General features: G+C 43.5%; 1 protein-coding gene across 1 annotated transcript in view; it reads right to left on the bottom strand.

The window, feature by feature from the left end:
- Nucleotides 1-1,341: 1,341 nt before the first annotated feature.
- RNF150 (ring finger protein 150) overlaps nucleotides 1,342-15,833 on the bottom strand; it is a 119,689-nt gene continuing 105,197 nt past the window's right edge. Inside the window, exon 7 of the mRNA XM_042871570.1 lies at nucleotides 1,342-8,447. Within this exon, the coding sequence (XP_042727504.1) occupies nucleotides 8,329-8,447 (119 nt within the window). The 3' untranslated portion in view covers nucleotides 1,342-8,328. The remainder of the gene's footprint in view (nucleotides 8,448-15,833) is intronic.

Here is a 15,833-nt window from a genome sequence, read left to right on the forward strand (position 1 = left end):
AGAAAAAAAAAAAAAGTATGGCGCAGCAAAGCCTTATTTCTCCACTTGGACTAGAAATGAAGCACATTTGTGCAGAAAAGAGTGATGTAACCCAAGCCCTACGTATGTGCTTGCAGCCTGGAATTAATTGCCTTACGCCCCTGGTTATTTATAGCCTTGATGCCATTCCCAGCAGCTCAGCACTGGGTTACTGCTGCTGCGACACCCGAGCGTGCCGCCGCCCATGAGATCTGCAGCAGCAGCAGCAGCAGCTGTGTTGTGTGTGCAGATCACATAGCAACTCTGCTGGGGGAAACTGGCCCTGCTCTCTCCCACGGCCGCCCCCCTGTGCTTGGACTTGGGACAAAGCAAGAGAGAGACCTGGAGCCTGGGCTGGTGGCACCTCAAACCTTCCTCTGCAGCCCAGGGGTTATTTTGGCTATGTGGAGTGGGGCTGGTGGGACAGGTTGCTCAGGCCGTGCAGGCACAGGTTAGATGGGCAGCATAAATTCCCAGTGCTGCTGACAGAAACACATTAAACCATAGCTGATTTCCTGCTTAGCAGGAGTGAGCGAGGCAACGAGGCAGGGCAGATTTGGGGAGCTGGGCTTTACCTAACACCTAGCTGCCCCTTTCTTCTCGGGGATGTGCATTAGGCCCCAGCTGACCTGGCACATCCACACCTCGAATGCACTGCTGTGACTGGGAGCAAGGCATGCCTTCTGGGAGCATCAGCTGCCAAGCTGAAATCATGAGCCAGGATCAGGGAGAGCTGTGTGCCTGCAGCATGGCTGCAGCTCTTTCAGGGCTTTCTGACACCTATTTTTTTTCTTTTTTTTTCCCCACATCATCCAGAAAACTTTCAAGTCTCTTACATTTCTTTTGGGCAGGATTTTTACCGTGCCCCCAGCCTCTTGCAAGCAGCACACCTATGCTGCATATGTCAGTCCCGTGGGCTGCATGTATGACAGTGCCGTGTCTCTCCCAGCAACGACACCTTTGGGGATGAAGGTTCCAGGGATGAGCAGCTTGATGACTCCTCACACCAGCAGTGCTGTTCTGCATATGGCACAGCAGGGTCGTCACACCATAAGGCTGATTTAACACACGATGCCCAGCACTTAGAGTGACCGCAGCTCTCCCTTCGGGATGGAGGTGTTCACCCCCACCAGCTGCTGCTCTCTGATCAAAAGCAGCTGGAGAACAACAAGAGCCAGGCAGAAGCAGGCAGCCAGGCTGCGGCTTGGGTCCCTCTTGGCTGCAGCTTCTGCTTTCTGCCGGTGCCAAAGTTAGCAGTGAGAAACAATGACTTTCACACATCAGAGAGTGCCAGCTTGACTGTCTGTTAGAAAATACATAGGACACGGTCATCAGATTCATTTTATTAAAAAACTTGCAATAAAATTCCTTGAAATTCACAATCTTAACTTTGATAGTTGCAATATTTTACTAGTACATAATAACACAGTCTCACATATTTACATTATAATCTTCTATATAACAAAAATAGCCGTGTTGTACTACTGAATAACGCTTCCAAATATTACCCTTAATGTTTCAGTACTTCCCCCAGCTGAGTCACTGTCCATGCTCTATAGCATTTACAGTATATAACAAAGCAAGATGAAAAGGAAAGAAAAGCGCGTGCCTCATAATTGCAGGCAAATCCCTTTAGGATGGTGCTTCCGACTCCCACATTTTTTTCAAGAGAGCTAAAGTGCATCGGAAGGGAAGGTGTACACATCATAAAATGTCAGCAAAGAGTTAAGCTGTGTTTGCAATGCGATACAGAAAGTAAACCTAGAAAAAAGGCTCGCTTCACAAACTGCTACTGCCATTTTGGCAGCACATTCACAGGTAGGAGGACCAAAAAAAAAGCTGATGGGAAGAAAAAGAGCTGCCTATGCAAACGCCACAGTGTGATTTTGTCACAGCCTTTCACTAGCTGCTTCCCAACCCCAATTCCCACTCAAACAAAACCAGTGCAGCGCCAGTACCTGCAGAACGGCTTCGGCCAAAACCACGTCCCCATCCCTACGGCCCTGCAGATGCTGAGATGCAGTGTGTGAGCGTGATGCTCTCGCCCTGTGCCTCAGGTTTCTCAGGCTGTCAGCTGCAGGGAGAGGCAGGGCTGCAGCACACCCTGTCCTGTCGCCCGCTGCGGGACCGACCGCCTCTGAGAACTTCACGGATACAGAACGTTGTTTCCCAACTGGAAATTACTTTGGCAAGCTGTGCACTGATGCATATGGTATTCATTCATTTTTTCTCCACTCCCTTTTTAACATTGGCATTTGCTGGTGTGGCTCTGCAGCATGCGAGAGGAGATGTTGCTGGAAAAAAACATTGGAGCCATCACTCGAAACCAGAATACTTCTGCTCTGTTCATGAGCTGCGTCCAAATAGGACACCGCAATTTGTTTTGGTTTGCTTATAAACTACTCTAAATAAAAGTAATTCTCTTCTGGAAATGGATGGAATGTATATCTTGACAAGTACAAAACCATTTGAAGTGTTCACTAAATACAAGGAACATCTTGCTATAGATAGAACAGACCCTCCCACCCGCTGTCCCCTCTTTACATTTCTAATTACAAAATGGTACAGTAATTTCAGCTTCCAAATGTGGAGCAAGAAGGAAGGATGGCATTATGTGCACATACAAAGTGTTTAGATTTGGGATAGCTGCAATAATTTGGAGCAACCAAGCGTCCTGATCTTGCTATTGTTTTTTACACAGACTGAAGAATTTTACACAGACTGAAGAATTGGGAAATAAACTAAAAAGGAAAATGCTATTTCTTCTTTATATTCCTCTTCTTTCTTTTTTTTTTTTTTTTTGGCTTTTGCTCCAGAAAGCAATAGCTTCCACCGATGCACAGTTAAAATAGTCAAGAGAGCCAAGATTAATTTCAGATGGAAAACCCATCCACTGGCTTTTCCCTCAACACATTTCATCCATCTTTCCCCCTCTGCTTCTCTCCTTGAAATACAGCTCGTGCTGAGAAAGCATTTTTTTTTTTTTTTTTTTTTTTTTCCATGGAAAAGAAGAGCCAGAACCAGGGAGGAGGAAGCGAGCTGAGCGGCTCTGAGCCGCGGTGATGCCGCACAGCAGAGGGCAGCCTTCGCCCTCGCTCGCCGCCTCCCAGCCCGCAGCTGCCATCTGCTACACGCGCAGCCCGAGCGCGGAGCCCATCTGGCGCTCCTCTTTCAGCCGCACGGCTCTCCATTTGTTCAGGTAACAGCTTGTTAGAATTCAAGGAGTGCTTGTGTTGGATCAGTTGTCCCTATTAAAAAGCCCGCTAGAACAACACCCCCCTTACGAGAGACACGGGCAGCACAAATTGCCACAGAGAAGGCTGAACGGCGTTGGCTTTATCCCATCAATTCCCTTCCCTTGTGCTGGAGCGATCCATTGTGACGGATGGATTTCTCTACCATTTCAGTCCTGCAAAATGGACGCAGCAGAACAGCAAGCCATTCCTGCCTTCTGTTCAGACAGCCACCTTGCCCCGGCCTGTATTTCTAGCAGACCAGAAACTTTCATCCAACAAGGCTCTATGAGAACTACAAATGGTTAAAAAGTCTCCATTCTTGCTAATGAAATAGAAGGTAATAAGCAATTACTGATTTTCATGGTTTGCACGGCCTGTGGACTCATTCTCCTGGCTTATTTCAAACTATATGCTTAGTTTGAAATTAGCTTTTCTATGGACAAGAGACCAGGCAGGAATGAGGCTCTTATAAACACAACCTGGGAGACTCCCAACTGCCTGGGCTGAAATGCATCTCCTGCTGCCAGGCACAACCTGTCTCATCATTTCAGTGCAGACCAATTGCCACAGTGAGGACTTGCAGGTTGTCTATAAAGGCTCATGCTCTGATCTTTGCCTGTTCATCACTGAGTCCCCTCTTAGGGCTGTAGTGTACATTCCAAGGAAAAAGTTTGCAAGGCAAAAGACTGGAAAATCTATGCGACAACTGCACTCCAGGTTAAACCAGATTGGGAACTAAAATACCTTTTATGAAGAATCTGCAGCTGTATACTAATGACTAGAAGTACATAGAGGTGTTAAGAGATCTGCAGATAGATATCTGCCAGGACAACCCACCCAGGTGCAAGCATCTTCTGAGCTCAACATGTTTCAAGTTAGATGAGCACCTCTTTTTATTTAGCAAGGAGGAGGAGAGGCTGGATTACCAGATGTGACAACAAAGATTTTGGATCACAAAATGAGTACTCTTTGTGAAACACTGAATTCTGAGCTACCTCTGTCTTCAGTGCTTGGATTCGTTTTGTCCACAAAACAAGAACATATCACAAACTGGTTGTTCAATAGGAGACAAAGTACTGGCCTTCTTGCGACATCATCATCTGGATCTGGCCCAGATTTCATTAAAGTAAAGTAGCGAGATCCCAGGGACCTCTTATATGTGATCTCAGGATTTTTATTTCAAATTGCTTCCACAAAGCCTTTTTCTTTATTGCCATGTTCTCTCACATATGGAAACACTCTAAAAATGGCAGCAGCTTGTTTTCACTACAGTTTCCATAGACATATCAATGTACTTACATACGCATATGTGGAAAGTAATTCTGTAGAATGCTTAAAGAACAAACTGTAGCACTGCATCCATCCCAATCCTGTTTCCCAAGCTCTGAGGCAGTCAGGAAAAGACACGACCCCCAGACCCACAGCAAGGGTCTCCACCAGAATGGCTGAGCTGAGGAAAGGATTCAGAGCTGGTGCCTTGCATACCTGCACACACATTAGACTGGCTATGAGCACAGAACTCATGCAATTTTTTATGTCTCTTACCTATCAAACAGACCTGCAGCTTAGTGAAACTCATGAAAACCAAAGGGAATGCAGAGCACGGGCTCTGCTTGCCCAAGGTTTATTCTTCAACACAGCTGGAACGAAGACAAGCTGGCAAATGCTCTCCCACACAGTATTAGCTATAGGGAAATAACAGGAAAGAGCTTCAGGTGACAGGAGCAGGAAAAGCAACAGGAACACTTCTCAGAGAGCTGTGCTGTCCTCCAGCCGCCAGCCCTGTGGAGGAGGTAAGCCCTGCCCTGTCCGTGCTGTCCTGGCAGCAGGCAGTGGCTGTAGCAGTAAAGCCGCACTGTGCAGGTGTGCAGAACTACATTCTTGAGCACTCTTTGTCAGAGGGCACCTGAGGATTTTGTTTCTCCATCGCTGCAGGCCAAAGGCTGCTCTCTGTTCTGAACAGGTAGTGCTGTGCCCCCGGCAGCCGAATCCCACCTGCTTAATGCCGGGCTGGCAGGCAGCAGTACTGAGAAATTGCCAAATGCTCTCAGGAAGGGAATAATTTTGCCCAAATGTGCCAACAAAGAGGTTTAATTTTACCCTGTGAAGAATCACAGTGGAGAGATTCACACAGGCAAAACTGTGCACGGGCACGCAGATCTGCAGAATTAAGGCTTTCATCTGTTACAAACAAACCTCTGAGGTCTTAATATTTCTGAAGCACCTCAAATTCCCAAGGCATCCACAGGTCATATGTACAAAAAACACTGGCAGCCAGGTCCTACTTTAGGAAAACATTTCCATTTGACACAGGGGTTTAAATACGTTCATAGAGGACCTGTTCAAAATAAAGTCATTTCCGTACAAGCCCAAAATTAACCATAAGTGCTTTTCTGAACAAGGACGGATTAGAACATCTACGTAAATGCTTTCCTAAGTTCTGCCTTCAGTGAGGTGTGACCTGCCTCTGCACTTGAGATCACTTCACAGCACTCAGAGCTATGCAACACCGCAAGAGAGAGATGGAGAAAAATCTTTCCTGAGCAGAACTGCAGGTAGAATTTGGAAAACAAAAGCCAAAATGCTCCCGGCCCAGATGAGCTAGGACCACTCTTTTGAAAGACCAGAATAAGGTGAGACGTAAAAACACCGTACCCAGCCAAGCACTCTGCCCCTGATGGTGGCCAGCCCTAGATGCTAAGGGACTGGATCTAGGATGGGGTACTCAGGACAAGTATTATTGCTCCTAGTGATAAGGGCAGGGGCTCAGTTACGATGTGCTGCTGCATTCAGCATAGCTCCCTTAATGATTTTGCCAGACAAATGACCCCCTTCACCATTAACTGGAGGCTTCATCTCCTGCCTTGCCTTTTTTACAGCCTCTGGTGCAAACACAGACCTCATTTGCTGTGCTGTACTGCGGGGTACTCCATTATAGCAACAGATAATCAGTCAGTTTGTCCATTAGCTTAATTCCTCTGGCAAAAAAGACTTTGTGGCGGGTACTCCAGCAATTCAGTCAAGGGCTTTGTCTGTGTGCTGGGCTGCAGCAGGCGGCTGTGAAAGGACCACTGACAACTCGGACATCGTGTTATGATGCTCTGTGACATGAAGCACCCAGGATCCAGTACTACAGAAGATAATATACCAGCATCTGTACTTCCCACTGGGAGCCCTGTCTGTGTATAACCAGCTTCTGCCTTCCCCCTACAGTCAACGGTGACGCTTCAGTACTATGTAAAGGGCCAATAGGAGGTGTAAGCACCACCTGTATCTCATTTCAGCACTATATTCAGAGCTTAAGTGGGGTTGATGTGGTACTTGGTGTAAACTCTATTGTGAAGGGGTGAATTTAAGCAGAATTTCCCCTGACAGTGGCAGCATTACCCCTAGTGGCAGGGAATAGGGTCACAAATATTGGCAAGAGTGACTCAGCTGCATGCTCCCTAACAATCTCTAACGTCCTTTTCGAATGAAACAGATTCCAAACTGCTTGCATTTCATTAATTAAGGAGAGATAATTAAGGAGATTTGAAAGGCTTATAAAAACATCAGGGCACATATCTGGATGATGGTTTTCAAGCCTCAAACATACCCTACAACTTACGGGCTAAAAACATTAAAAAAAAAAAAAAAAAGCCCTAAAACAAACTGAATTCTAATTGAACCCAAAGAATGGAGTATAAATCTTCCTTCTCCCCACAATAAAAAAGCAAGCTGTCCAGAACTTTGGGTACAGTGCTAAACACATTTGTTGCTGAATAAAATGTGACAAGCTGAATTTAGGGTGGGAGCTGTTTTCCTCAGCTGAGCAAATCTAAAAGGAAGTTTAAATATAGCAAGAAACCCAAATGGTTGTGTTTAGAGATGCTGCAGTGATACAAGTGAAAATGTTTGACCTCTCCATGAAATTCCAATGTAAGATGAATCGTTGATTCTGCTGACTTACTCAGGAGGCAGTAATGTGATTCAAATCATCTGACTGTCAACAGAAACCCTTTACTCTTGTAAAACAGGAAGCTAAGAATGCTTTTTCACAGTTGAGTATTTTGACTGGAAAATGAAATTTTACATTGAACAAGTCATCATAAGCTTTTCTCTGCAAGCGCAGTTAAGGATGGATTAAATCACAAATGATTCTTATTTGGATGTTTTGATTTGGGTTACTTCTGTTAATTTTCAGATTCCTCCCTCTCTACCCAGAATGGTTTGGAATACATATATATATAAGCAAGTAAGTAAGTACATACTAACATGTAGTACATACTAACATACTGTACTAACAGCATACAATGCAGCAAAGGACTACAAGACACTTCTTTCTCTCTCTCAACTCTGTATCATACTTGTCTCAAAGACAGCTGTACGAAGAAGCCAGAATAATGCTGTTTTGAACCAAATCTCAGCAGCCTTTGTTAATACAGAGTGCTCCTACAAATAAAGACCTTCAGATTACAATATCTCCCAGGCTCCACTTAATGCAAGCAGGTTTCACATTTACACAGGATGCTGGTGCACCATGCCTCTGAAGCCACGTGTACTTCATGAAGTAATAACAGGCAATGATAGATCCTGGAGTGGGATCATTAAGTGACCAGTGAACGGGGAATTGAGGTTTTTGGACTGAACTCTTGAAAAAGCTGGGGGTCAGTCAACAAAAAGAATGTCTATTCATAACAAACTATAAACAAACAAACAAACATAACAAACATACCTCTTAAAAAAAAAAAAAAAACAACAAAAACGCAATTGAACAAGTGTAGAAAACACTCAAGCTGTCATTTCAGTTGCGTATTTATGGGCCACTCAAGAGTTACATGGCTGCTCTCAAGCACGTGGGCAAACTGGAAGCATTCATCTCCCATGTGAACATTACGAATGTACGTAGACGATGGAACTGCATCCAGGCAGACACAACTGTTGCTATTGCTTTTCGTGACCATCTCAGAATGGAGTGTGCAGGAGTGACAGTGCTCTGGAGGCAAGTGCGTGACTGGTCCAAATCCTAGAAGGTCGACTCGGTCCCTCCCTGTGGCCCTCCCCTGTAGTTTAGTCTCAGAGATCTGTTTGTTTTTCAAGACTTCACCTCTTCGCAATCTTGGTCAGTGGAAAGCTCCACATCGGACAGTCCAACCTCCATTGCCATAATCAATGAAATATCTGAATCGCTGCTGACTGCTGGCTCCTGTTCATCTGTGAGAGTAGAAAAGACAGAAAAAGGGCATTATGCTCATATCTTTCAGTCAACATAGTACTATATTTCAAATCTGCAGATAGGTCCGAAGAAACCCAGGCTTCTCAGGCACTGAAGCTGTGCTCAGTTTCCAAACTTTGCTCTCACAGAATCACAGAATGGCCAGGGTTGGAAGGTACCTCAAGGATCACGAATCTCCAACCCCCCACCACAAGCAGGGACACCAATCTCCACATTTAATGCTAGACCAGGCTGCCCAGGACCCCATCCGACCTTGCCTTGAACACCTCCAGGGACGGGGCATCCACAGCCTCTCTGGGCAGCCTGGTCCAGCACCTCACCACTTTCTCTGTAAAGAATTTCTCCCTAACATCCAAACATTTAGTACATATCTAAAACATCACCAAAGCAACACAGATTTGACCCCATCAATAGAGAGAAACATGATGACAAGGAGACTGGATGAGTAGCACTTTCTACTCTTCCTCATCCTGTTTAGGCCCATCATTTCCATGGCCTTCCTCCCACACACCTGAGTACTTCCTTCCCCTGCCCCTTCCTTGATGTGGCACCATCCCACTCACTGCCCCAAAGGAAGTGAAATAAGGACAAAATCACAGGCACATGGTGGAATGGCTTGGTCACCAGGAAAACACTCCTAACTGGAAAAAAATCTGTTCAAGGCCTCATTGGGTGCTAGAATCTCTGCGACCTCTGCAAGGCTTTTAACAGGGTGCTAGGTGAATTTTTTGAAGGAGCAACACAGGTGTCATTAATTCTGCCATTAAACATGGGACCAAGCTACTTGCCTTCTCTGGTGCCTTTCCTCACCCTCTGCTTTGATTTGCAGATACCTTGCAGGTTCCAGATCCAGGCCAAAGAGATCTACTTAAATGCACGATCCCAGGTACAGTAAGAATCAGATTATTGACTTCACCAAACAGCAAGTCAAACTGCAAGTGTGGGAGGAATAACTTATTTTTCTTTTGATTCTGCAGTGCTTATTCTGCGCGTATTTACTAGCAGCTAAAAAGCAAACAGATTTTGAAGAACTAAAAGCCGATTTTCTTTCAAGAACAACCAGGAGAAGCAAAGTACATTGAATCTCTGGGGAGATTTTCAAAGGCACAAAAATCACCCAGGTGGCGGAGTCTCTCAGAGAAAAATTTGATGGTTCCTATTTTCAAGTGGTTTAATTACAATAATGGTACTTACACTGTAACAATATTATGTATTTAAATGTGTGGCAGTTTTTCCTTTACACATGTTATTTTTCAGACAATAGAACAATAGAAGCAGAACTTGACTGATGCCTAAGTGTCTAAAATTTGAGTATGTAAGAAACAATATGAAAGATTTAGAAGCCAAGAAAACAGTCAGTCCTCACATTTTAATTTTTCACTTGAAGCTAAAGGAACACAATTAGCCTCTTCTCAAGAGCTACACGATTTTTAAGTCAGTTTTAGAGAAAAAAACATGTACTTACTTGTGCTGTTATTAGACCTCCTGTTCTAGAGAAAAAGCTTCAGCAAGGTCTGCATTATTCCAACTGAAAAATACAGCGTGTTCCTTTATAATTCCCCCCATCTTTCACCCTGGATTATTTTTATACTTTCTTGATTGCAAGATAAACAATTAATACACACAGCCTCTCTATAACTGTGTATTTTTTCCTGGTAGTAAAATGTCTCACGGCACTGCTTCAGACTATATTTCTAATGGGGACAGAGTGGATGCTCATGAACTGAATGGCATAGCTTGTAGACTTCAGTGGGCTTCAATTACAAGTAACCGTGCAGTGAACTGATAGATCCAAGGGTGCAGAAGTGCACAACATACACCTCCATGACCTAAAGCACCATCTGTAGTGGTGACAGCTCCCTGAGCCAGAACGATGTGCTTCCAGATCACTGGATTATTCATCAGTCCCTTGTAACTAATACAGTTCTCCAAAACAATGACAACGGTGGTTTAAATGTAGACCTAGGAGCAAGTTTACATTTGCCTGAAAGAGTTGCCAAGGGCTTAGCCTTGTTGAATAGCTGCTTGGAGCATCTTTGAGAGAAAGGTGACTTTCATATGAACTAGCTGTGCGAGGAAGAACTAGCTGAATGGAGTGACTGAGCCACAGGCAAGTTGAAGTGGTTTGAGTGGCCAAAATCAAGTGTGAGAGAGTCAAATGAGAATCATTTATGGTGCTGAAATGCTATTTCAAGATTTGCTATTTCTTTCAGAGCTGCATAGAAGAAAAAGATCAAGTGCCTTCAAAACAGACAGAACAGAACCAGATCTACAGCTCACCTACCAACAGTCTCACCCACGAAGGTACAGAAGCACATGCTTTTCAAAATGGCAAACATGAATTTTACATTTATATAAACTATATGTACTTGGAGGAATTCTTGTATCTGTCTTTACGTACTGTGTTCTCCACAGTTATTTTTTCTTTGGGAATAAAATGCAGGTCAATAGGAGCAACGAACAAAGGATCCTAAACATGCCCATGTGCCAGCATTGCTTCTCCAGTGCTACAAAAGTGCCCAGGATCACAGATGCTCCATTTCCCTTGCTTGCTATCAGTGCAGTTGTTCAAAACGCAAAAGTTGCAGCCTGCTGCTTCAGCAGAATGGGGAGAAAAGCTCAGGCATCACCACTCCTTACTCCTTCCCATTCTGCGGAGTCAGCACTGACATTTCTTTGGAAGATGCAGACAACACAAGGATACTAATTCATCCCTCAGCTTTATGTGCTTCATTCTGTAAACTGGAGTCCTACTGCCGACCGCAACATGCACACGACGCTATCTCAGGGAGACTGCAGAAGTTACACCAGCTGCTGCTATATTTGGGTGCAGATCTGGCTCTAAGTCTTCAAACTGCCCTGCTGTGACTCTCCCTCATAACACAGGCTTCTCAGACTGGCATGAGGTTCCTTTTGGCCAGCTACACAACAACATGAGCTAGCACAGTCAGGGAGCTTCGTTAAAGGTACGCAAACCTCAGTGAGACTGCAAGTGCCAGGAGCTTTGCCTGCATACTGCATTCCCAGTTTTTAGATCCTGTTTACAATGACAAAGGTTATACAGACACAGCCTCTACAGAACACGCCTGGCTTACTGTTAAAAACTTTTACAGCATTTTTGTAAGTTTTCTACAGTGTGGTGTATGTTTGAGGTGAGGATCTCGGCTTTCCCTTACATACAATTTGAGAAGAAAAAGTAAATAGTTGAGCTTTTTTACAGCTCTAAATTTTAAACGGATCTCATTTTGGAATATACGACTTTTGGACGTTTGAGATCGACAGTCCTGCCTAACAACAAGTACTATAATACTTCCACTGTGTTTTACAGCATTTCATGCCACAGGCAGAAAGCCTTTTGCTTAATGAAGCAAAAAGCACATCCCAATCTGCTTTTCAGCCGGAGTGCGAGCGCCCACAGCCAGCAACTCTAGACCTCACTGCCACATTCCTCTCATGTCAGCGAAACGCAATACACCACAGCACGCCGCCTCTTGCCAGACAGACTTTTTCCACTCACTTACATTCCCTGACACACATCCATTTGAGAGAGGCCCAATAAAACAACTCTTTCTCTAGTCAGTGTTACTTGAAACTTAACTATGCTAAAGAGGGAAGAATATTACCATGTGAGATGAACTGTCAGACATAAAAGTAGTAAAGCCTTTACTTTTCACAAAGTTCACAAAATTATATTTGTTTATAGTTGCAACCAAACAAGGATGAAAATAACTAATTACTCTGGTGCTTTCAAACAGTAAGACTGCACACTAATGGTTGTCTACTGCCACTGCTACTCCTAATACCGTGTGTACCTGTACCTGTAGTAGACTAATAAATATTCCAAAGGAAAAAGGACAGACTGTCGGTATCTAAGAATTTCATACTGTTGCAAGAGCCCTGGGAAGGACTTAGGCATTCAACAGTGAGTGAATAAGTGCATTTACAAAATGCACAGGTAAACACGTACGCCTGGGCAATTGAGATCTGAGACACAGCTGAATGACCAAGCAAGGAAGAGGAGCAAACCAATGTACCTGTGATGAGTTTTGTACTCAGGGAGGCCTTACTTCTGCCCCACACTGTGCTCCCTCCAAGGAGGCTGCATCTGGCACTCTACAGTGATGTCTCTAGGACACGGGCTGTGCAGCAGAGCTCTTCTAAAATTGCTTTTGCTTATCCCAGATGCCATGATTCCCCCTAAGCTCACAGGGCTGGAAACACTGCAGAACCTTTTGACTAGGCTAAGAGGCCCACAGTCAATCTGCGTCCAAGAAATCAACAGGAAAAAAAACAAAATGGAAAAATGTTATACTGCTGAAGTTCCTCAGCACTGAATGCAGACAACGGACTTCTTTCCTCTTCTAGACCTTCAGGTAGCTACCTCCTTAGGGGAATAAACAGAAGTATTGATTATCAGATGTCAAATGAGACCTGTCACCAAATGTGTAATTAGGGCTTTAAAAGAAGTGTAACTAAAGGCAGCAATCTCCTGTTCTTGTGGATTAAAAACATGGGCTGCAGCAATAAGCCATTCAGCTGGGAGTCAGCCTCCCTTCCCTCATCTATTATCAGTGTTCTGTGAACTAAATCAGCATACTAAGGAACTTAGCTTTGTCCAGAATGCAATTAAACCATCGCATAGAGCTGCGCAGCTGCCAATGTTTTTTATCATCTTACAGCAGGAATCAGAGAGTAAGAAAAGACTGCTGCGGTGCTACTGACTTGGGTGTAACCTACCTGCCTAGCTTTAGAGCTGAACGTTTAAAACAAGCCTTCCTTCCCTTCTGGCCCGGATCTTTCATTCTTGATAGTAGATGCCCAGTTTTGAGGAGAAATGAATAATTACTGATTCCTTCATCTAACAAAATGCTTTGAAGAAGATATCATTTATTATCCCACCTTAGCTGAGAGAAACAGTACGTGGGACAATGGTACTCTATCTAAAACTTGGTTCTGACAACATATACACAGCAAAAAAATGAACTTTATTTCAGTATTCATTTCACATTTTTCACTACTGTGAAATATACCCAGTTTCAGAACTTTTATCTTCTGAAGGTAGCACTGAGCCAAAACACAAACTCTTGGGTGATGGTTATGCCTTCAGGTACAAAGATATATCTAAAATTTATGTTGAAACATAAACCTTATTCTAGCCCAGTGCACACTTCTATTTAACAAACATTGCCCCCAGTCAGATGTGACTAGAAACATTTTGTTCTGGAAGAAAATAGAAACACGAACACCAGTTGGAGCAATGAGGACTTGAAAAAAATATATATCCAGGGACAATAGAGGCATTGAAATGGGACCTTCACCGAAACAGATTCTGGTCAGTACGAAGCCACAGAGACCTGCCAAGGCAGGCAGCGCTATTCCAATTTTGCTTCCAGTATTACAACCCGAATACACTATCCGTCACATTTGATGTATGACAAGGAGAGAGAAGACATTTCTAGAGCTCTCCATTTTTCTTTGCCCAAGAATGCACGTTGTTATTACAGAGCTTATTGCTCCCCCTCAGAGTAACCCTGCCACAGAATCACATTGCTGCTTATGGTCTTCCAAAAAAGGAGCACAGTCAGTACATCAAATGGCAACTACTCCACAACCAATCATATTTTTTTAATTGCTAAGATTCTTAAACACTGATTCTTTAATTTATTCTCAGATTAATCATCCAATATTTTTTATTGGAACATTTTGTAAAATACATGCAAAATCCCTTCCACGTCATCTTGATAAATCATCATACTTTGGAACAGGCCATAACTGCACTAACAACACAACTGACTAAAAAAATGCCTATACAATCTCTAATGCAAAAAAAGCAATGGGAACCTGTTTGAGCAGAGAGAGCTATAAAAAAATGTGTTGCTAATGAACTCCTCTACACAGAGGCTAATAAAAGGGATGAAGAAGTCTGGCTGGCTGCAGCTGAGGGCAAAGTACTGGGGAGGTATTTTTATTGATATTCCCTGGCATCACACTCAGACTTATCTGCACAGCGAGGGGAAAAAGTACTTGAGCACAGTAGGTCCTCTTGGAAGGAAAGGCAAGAGTCTTCTCCACAGATTACTAGCCAGAGCTCTGTGAATGTACTAATGGCAGCACTGCCTCATTCAGAGGATAAAGCAGCAGCATATGGAACACATTGCAAAGAATACCCAAACATCAACACACTAGAAAGAACCAAACGATGGGACTTGGCAAGATTCATTTAAGAAATAACTCCAAAAATCTTTTTGACTGGATCAACCTCAAAGTGGCTGAGAGACATCCTAGGTGGCTCTGAACTTGATACAGAACACCAGAGTTCTGTGCAAAGAGCAGAGTTTTGCAAAGCCAACTTGTGTTAGCTTCTTATTCAGTGAAAAGGCAATAATCTTTTTCCCTCAACTTTTCTTTAGAAGATGTATCTTGGGAGAACACACAGCATCTTTTTATGAGGGATGACCAAAGATGTAGCTCCCCATCTTCAAATATTCTGTAACACAAAGGGTAACATCATTCTGGAGACAAGCTACTGAGATGGAAAGACACGACTGTTCAAGGCATTTGCTAACTCTGCGTGCCCAGGTAAGACATCCTAAACCTTAGTTTTCAGCTGTAGCATTAACCTGCACACCGTATACTCCAGGCATATCTTCTGCTGCCTTCAGGTACAGCAGTAAGTACTTAAAACTTTTGGAAATCATATCCCAGTATTCCAAACCAATAATATAACAAAAAATTTAAGGAAAAAAAAAGAAAGGACATATTATTAGCAATATTAGTAACACAATCAAATTTCCAAAAGCCTAGATTTAGAACATATTGTACTTCAGCGATAAACTTTGATACCAGTTACCTGAAAAGACATCTTGTCAAAGTTTCAGCAAGATCAGTAAACTCATTTTCATAAACAGTAGGGAAAGTGGAAAATACCACCATAAAACACATGGAACAGATAAGTAAGCGCATCTGCAGAAAGCTGAAAAAGGGAAAGAACATATACCAGATGTTATTGCATTGAGACCTGGAGACTTGATTCACTGGAAAAGCAAACTGATTTTTGTTCATTTTACACACACACACACACACACACACACACACACACACAGACATACTCTATGGGATTTTGTCCATCAGTTGGAAGGTAAGTCCCTGAAATTCGCAGCATGTGATATAATCATTTTAGGAGTCGGATGTTTGTCTTCTGCCTGTAAGAGGCTGGCTGACATTCTGGGAACTTTTCATCAGCTGCCTTAGCAGGAGCCACCAGCCCTCTTCCTGATACAATGAACATGCTTCTGCCAAGTATGACACAAAAAAACCCCTACAATTTTTGCTTTTAATATGCTTTTCTCATTCTCCATACTGCT

This window comes from Lagopus leucura, unplaced genomic scaffold (assembly GCF_019238085.1).
Source record: "Lagopus leucura isolate 7727_CA_CO unplaced genomic scaffold, USGS_WTPT01 Super-Scaffold_100004, whole genome shotgun sequence".
In the NCBI taxonomy this organism is placed as follows: Eukaryota; Metazoa; Chordata; class Aves; order Galliformes; family Phasianidae; genus Lagopus; species Lagopus leucura.